Source organism: Vicia villosa, linkage group LG3 (assembly GCF_029867415.1).
Source record: "Vicia villosa cultivar HV-30 ecotype Madison, WI linkage group LG3, Vvil1.0, whole genome shotgun sequence".
In the NCBI taxonomy this organism is placed as follows: domain Eukaryota; kingdom Viridiplantae; phylum Streptophyta; class Magnoliopsida; order Fabales; family Fabaceae; genus Vicia; species Vicia villosa.
The window spans coordinates 185838528-185845511 of NC_081182.1; the positions used below are offsets into that span (position 1 = coordinate 185838528).

Below are 6984 nucleotides of genomic sequence, written 5' to 3' on the forward strand. Positions count from 1 at the left end.
CTTTATTTTAAGAATCCTTAACTCTTTAAATATTTTAAATAAAATAGTAAGTAAACTGAAACAAAATAGAAAGAAAGTTAATTAATTATTCTTTAAAAAGTAAATGTGATTCTTCCTTTTCATTTCTAAAAAGACCTACCCTCCACCAAAATGATTCTAACGTAGTATGGAAGTAAAAACAACTTTAATTAGGTTGAACATAACTACTTTCACTCATTGACACCAACTGCCAAAATTGACATGATACTTAGCAGAAAACAAGTCAACTCATTGTTGGCCAAAATTAAGTGATAATAAATTTTGATAGCAAAAACACTACACACAAGACTCTATTTTAATTAAACAAAAAATTTGCTTCCATGCATGCCAATAATCATCTTGAACAACATCTCATCTGTGTGAAATATTCTTATGAATAGTCCTTGGGAAATTGAATAGTTCACTAATCAATACAATGTATGAAGTATTCTTTGAAGCGGAAAATAGAAGTTTTTAAAATAAAATAACTCAATTTATTTGTTTCTGTTTTCACAGTTATGGGAGATGCAAGGCAAAAACTCCAAATTTGGACAAATATTCATGATTAAAGCTATTACATGTGGATCAATTTTGATTACTTTGGGTGTTGGAATTTTGTAAGTATGATTCATGTTTCTAATAATCTTTCATTGCATTAATTTAACTAAGTGTACCAAGGTTACTAGGGTGTCAATCCCAAAAGATTATGAATCTGGCTATGTGAAGGGGTATCTTTTGAAATTTAAAATTTGATTGGCATGCTTTATTGTTGTTTGGTCTTAGTAATTTATTCATTTTGATCCTTGTTTTTTTTACCTGGTTATTTTGAATTTATGACTGATTTCAAAGATTGCGATGTTGAATTTGGCTTTTTATAGGATCAAGCTTCCTTTTGGTGCCAATAAGACTGTGCCAAGTGATTGCAGGGCTATGATTGGACAAGTTGCTAGAGGTGAAAGAACTAAGAAGCCCGTGTTGAAGGCTGGTAATGCATACCACAAGTTTAAAGTGAAGAGGAACTACTGGCCCAAGGTTCGTGGTGCACCTCATGGACAGAAGGTTGCTCTCATTGCTGCCAAGAGGACTGGTCTTAGGGGACAAGATGCTGCAAGTGCTGCTAAGGCCGATAAATGAAAAGTTTAAGTTTAGATTGTTTGAACAGAGGAAGGTAGAATAAGAAAATGAATGAGAAATTTCTGGTGGATGTTCGAATATGATTTTGTATACTTTTTGGTAAATATGAAATTTATTATGACTTTCATGAAATATGATTTTTATGTATGACTTTATGGTATTTGAAATATGAAGAAATGTGATAACTAAAATAGGGTGTAATGTAGCATATGAAATAGGGTGTAAATAAAATTAAATATAATATAATTTGTTCATTTATGAAGGGTGTAAATTATATTTAAAAAGTGTGTAACTAAGAACGTATTTACACCCGATTTTTATTAAAATAGGGAGTAACTAAGAACGTATTTATACTCGATTTTTAATAAAATAGGGTGTAATTAAGAATGCATTTACACCCGATTTTTATTAAAATAGGGTGTAACGTAGAATGTATTTACACCCATTTTTTATTAAAAAAGGGTGTAACATAGCACGTATTTACACCCGTTTTTAGACTGGTGTAAATTCGTTAGTCATTTCTCACCCGGTGAATATACACCCGATTTTTATTAATAAAAGATGGGTGTAAATTTAATAAAAAACGGGTGTAAATTAACCTTTTTGTACTAGTGTAAGGATGTCTCTCCAATTCATGTTCTCTTTATCACCCTTTAGGCTAGCATACATTTTGGCCATTTTGTAATTTCCCAATTGCATAGCCTCTTGCCAATAGCTCAAATGTCTCACTTCATCCCTACTATTCACAATGGATTTCAACAGCCAGGATGTTGTGGTATTTGGCTGCCACTCCATGACATCAGCTTCTTTGAGATAATAGGTATTAACCCACTTGAACCACAGCTTGTCCGCCTTAGATTGTAAATTCCACAAGAGCTTACCAATTGTTGCTGTGTTCCATTCTCGCAGCGATGTAATGTTCAAACCGCCTGCTCTCATAGGGTTGCAAACACTATCCCACGTAACGGGAGCTCTCCTTGTAATCTCTTCCGTGTTACTCCAAAGAAAACTCCGGCAAATCGACTCAATATGTTTCAGAACACTCTTTGGCAGAGGGAACACTTGCATCCAGTACGATGTTACTGCAAACAACACGCTACGGATAAGTTTCTTCCTCCCAGCATAACTCAAATTTTTTGTAGTCCAATGCTTTATTTTGCTAACTATCCTGTCAATAAGCGGTCGACACTGTTGTATGCTAAGCTTCTTGCACGATAGCGAAACACCAAGGTGTTAGAACAAGATTTGTTCTGATCAATATTATGTGTTTTGATGATAACATTATATATGAATTTTGTATAAGATAATGTGGTACTCTAATCCTTTGCATTTTCCATTTCAGAAAATATATAAAGAGTATGCACAAATCAGCGCTCAGAAGCAACTGACTCTGGAAGTTCTGGATGGCTTCATCAGAACATGCTCTGGCAAGACATCATAAGATGATCAAGCAGAATCAAAACATGAACTGAAAGCATCATAAGAACATGAAGTTAGAAGCAGAAGCTTTGAAGTTCTGATGGTATCACGCTCAAGCTCTTCAAAGTCAGAAGACAAGAAGATGCTCTGCACCAAGCTGTTGACTCTGATATTCAAACGTTGTTATTCTACAAATCTGAGTCTAGAAGAAAGTACAAGATGACTGGCTATTAAGTCTAATCTCTGACTGACAAAAGGAACGTTAGAAGCTACAAAAGGAAAAGTCAGTAAAAGCAGGAAAAGCAAAGCTCGAGGTAGTTGACAAAAGTGTGAAACATTAAATGCAAAGCTGTACTATTCACGCAAAGCATTAAATGCTCCCAACGGTCATTTCCTCTCAGTGCCTATAAATAGAAGTTCTGATCAGAAGCAAAGTAGAACACTTGTGCATAATACTGAAACGCTGTCAAATTCAAAACTCACGAACTTCATCTTCAACCTCACAAACTCTTGTAATATTTAGTGACTGTTAAGCTTAGAACTTAAGAGAAATATCACTGTTGTGATTACAGCTTTATTAGAAGCAATCTTACTCTTGTAAACATTATTTTACATTCTTTGTAAAAGGTTCCTAGAGTGATCAAGTTGTGATCTGTAGACTCTAGAGGACTTACAAGGTTTCTAAGTGGATAACCATTGTAATCAGTTGGATTAGTGGATTAAATCCTCAGTTGAGGTAAATCACTCTAAGGGGGTGGACTAGAGTAGTTTCGTTAATAACGAACCAGGATAAAAATAATTGTGTTCATTGTTTTTATCTTACAAGTTTTTGAAATCACACTTATTCAACCCCCCCCCCTTTCTAAGTGTTTTTCTATCCTTCACAAGGTACTTGAACGATAATTCTCCATATTGGTAACCTGTAATTTGTAGCAGCCTATTTTTATCATTATCATCTAAGCCACCACTGTAGAGCTTGCATTTGGCCGGGTTCGCTCTTAACCCAGTAGCATCAGAAAACTTGTGAAAAGCTTTCATCATAATTTCTACAGACCTATCATCCCCTCTAGCAAACAGAATTAAATCATCTGCAAAACAAATATTGGTTAGGCACATTTTTTCATATTTCGGATGCAAGTTAAAATCAGGTATGGTTTGGAGTTTCTTCATGCATCTGTGCATATATTCCATCACAAGCACAAATGACAGTGGTGATATTGGATCACCTTGCCTAAGACCTCTCTTTGTAGTCAGGTATGTACTGTGTTGACCATTTATGGAGTATTTATATGAGACACTAGTGACACAAGTCATGATCCACTTAATGAACTTAGTAGGGAAACTCATCTCCTTCATTGTGTCTTCCAAAGCCCTCCATGCAAGTGTATTGTATGCTTTCTGCAGATCCATTTGAATGACACATCTAGGAGAAATATGCTTTCTATTGTATCCTCTCAAAAGCTCATGAGCAATAATGATGTTGTCTTGAATAACTTTTCCTGGTATAAAAGTTGAGTGGCTATAGTCTACCATAGTATCTATAACTTTGGTCAGTCTATTGGTGAAAATCTTAGAAATAATTTTGTAAAAAACTGTACAACAAGCAATGGGTCTCATATCCTTCATCTTATTGGCATTTGGGAATTTGGGGATTGTCGCACGCTCGCGAAAAATGAACAGAGTCGCCACCAATATATTTATCCCATAAGGGAAAGGAATATCAGAAAACCTAACAAAAGAAGGAACAGGGTCTTGCGACCAGAGAATCTAGGTACGGGAGTCGGTTACGCAAGGGGAAGGTACTAGCACCCCTCACGCCCATCGTACTCGATGGTATCCACCTATGTTTGTTTCTATCTAAAGGGTGTATCTATGTCTATGTCTACATGCGAATGAATGCAAAAGAAATACGGGAAAAAAAGGAATATTTACAAATGTGCTCGTTCATGCCCCGCGACTTGATGCCTACGTATCCTTTTCAGGAATCAGAACGCCGTAGTTCGGCTCAAGATTTTCTGTTTGTTTTTGTGTTTTTTAGTTGGGCGGAGTTAACGCTCGCGCTCTTGCATAAGGGATCGACCTAGGATGCAATGGAGCGGAGATAACAATGCCCTTAAGAAAGGAGAGGAGAGAGAGAGTTTGAGTGTTTCGAGGAAATCCTTAAAGCAAGGGAAACTCGAGTTACTCTTTGGTTTGTGTTTTTTAGAATTTGGGAACTTACGCCCGAATGGAACCTAAAGCAAGGGAAATCCAGGCACTCGAATGATTCCCTAAAGCAAGGGAGATCCAAGCTTCCATTCCCTTTTTAATGATTTTCACTTTTTTTTTATTAGTGTTTTAAGTATTTTCTTTGTATTTTTTATGGGGATTTTTATTTGAGTATTTGTTAGATGTTTTATGTTATAAAAGAAAAAGAATGAGAAAGAGGGGGACTAGCCTAATTTCTAAGCCTAATGTTGATTACTTCTAATTCTAAAGGGAAGTATACTAAGATAAAACCTACCACTATATCAATCAAGTGAAATTATATACAAGGAAATATTAGACTAAACGATTATGTACACATGAAAGGAAAAATACAAGTAAAATAGAAGAAAAATGATTTAAAATTCTACTCTCAGGTCCTAGGACCTCTAAACATCTCTAATTATATGTACAAAAAGGATCTAAGGCTATTGCATAAATGCAAAGCAAAATATAGCTCAAATTCACATGATTATCCGTTTAGAAACGCATATTAATCGGGTAAAGAAAACCTAACGAAAACCTAACCAAAACATGGAATTGGACATTTATTTTTTATACACAATATGATATATGAGTCTACTGATATCACACAAAAAATGGCAATTAAATTCTATTCCTAAGGCATTTAACCAAATTAATCTGCAAAACATATCAAACTTAAAAAGAAAATGAATATGTTGAATGAAAAGATTTTTTTAAACATAGAGAAACAATTTCTAAAAATCTACCAAAAATACTAAAAATATCTACACACATATATCTATCTAAAACCTATTTTTATTGATTTTTATTTCAAATAAAACTGATCTACCAAACAGAAATTAGGAGAGAAGCAAATTGAAAAAAGAAAAAAATCTAACAACAAAGGGGGGTGCTGCAGTAATTTTATTGGACTGAGATTTCTAAGGATGGCACGTTGGGCCTAAGGAACAGGAGGTGTGGAAAGCAGAATAGCGTAAGAGCCCAGTAGATTGTGATCCACATTATCTCACATGTTATTTTTTTATTATTCAGTTTTGTTTCAACCATTTAATCAGCATGCAGTATCACGTGAAAATACATTGCAATGTAACGTGAATTTATATCAATTGGTCATGGGTGATTTAAGTCATATAGGACAAAACAAAACGCTCACCCAATCGCAGCGCAACACATCATTTCCCAATCATATGAATGAAAACAAAATTCACAAACTCATGGAAACACACCAATAATGATACGACACCTGGCATTTGGAGGAAATAAAAATCTAAACTTTCAGACGCCGGAAACTCCGTTCCGGTCGTCTTCCCCGAGCTAACCTTGCCGGAGTTCCAACAACATACCCAGAAAATCGGAATGTGACCACTATTTCACTCGATTTTGCTTGCTGAGTTCGAATCCGATGTACGTTTTTACCAATACTCCCTCTAACTCTCAAACCGAGGACGTTTCTAAGACCCTAACATCTTGCATCGGAAACGCACGCTAACGGCACAGAGACGGTCCTCACAACATTTAAAACTCAAATACCTCATTCAAACAGTCAAATATCAACGGTTTCACGCAAACTGAATCTAAAATGCGTATGCATCTATGATACGCTACATGAGATACAACAAGTTCTGGATCTTACCTGAGGGAAATCTTGGATTATTCTTCGAGGAAAGACTTCACACTCTTCAAGCTCCTTGCTGTCAATGATGAACGGTTATGAAGTGGACACGATTCCCTGAGAATATAAACTCGTGAGGTCTTCTTCTTGATGCTTGAAAACCGAGAATCTTTCTCAATGAAGATGGTGATGATGCTTCCGGATATGTCTTTCACCGCAAAGTAAACTCAGTTTGTTGTTATCCTTGAGACTTGTATCATGGTGATAAGGAAACCTCGGGTGCAGAGGCGATGAGATCTTGAGATGATTGACGATGGAGATTGAAAGGTTATGAAGGTGGTTAGAAGGTTGAAGGCGTGGTGGTTGACGGAAGGAGATGGTAGATGGATGATGATGGTGGCTGAACCGTGATTGAAGGAGGAGGAAGAAAAAAGTTTGTTAGGGTGGTTGTAGGTAGTTACAAGAGTTTGTTATGGTGGTTAGTGGTGGTTAGAGGTGGAGCAAGGGAGGAGAGAGAAGAGTGGAGAGAGAGAATGAGAGAAAATGAGAGAGGGAAGAGGAGAACGAATCTG

At 36.0% G+C, this 6984-nt stretch overlaps 1 protein-coding gene across 2 annotated transcripts; it reads left to right on the forward strand.

Moving 5' to 3' along the window:
• Positions 1 to 344: 344 nt before the first annotated feature.
• Positions 345 to 1364, forward strand: LOC131657010 (large ribosomal subunit protein uL2z-like). 2 transcript variants are annotated; one of them, XM_058926528.1, is made up of 3 exons: positions 345 to 456; positions 535 to 635; positions 897 to 1364. In XM_058926528.1, the coding sequence occupies exons 2-3, from the start codon at positions 544 to 546 to the stop codon at positions 1150 to 1152; spliced, it is 348 nt and encodes a 115-aa protein (XP_058782511.1). In that variant the 5' UTR covers positions 345 to 456; positions 535 to 543; the 3' UTR covers positions 1153 to 1364. The 2 variants fall into 2 exon arrangements, 1 of the variants encoding a protein (XP_058782511.1); XR_009300422.1 differs by lacking the exons at positions 345 to 456; positions 535 to 635 and adding an exon at positions 694 to 746.
• Positions 1365 to 6984: the final 5620 nt, after the last annotated feature.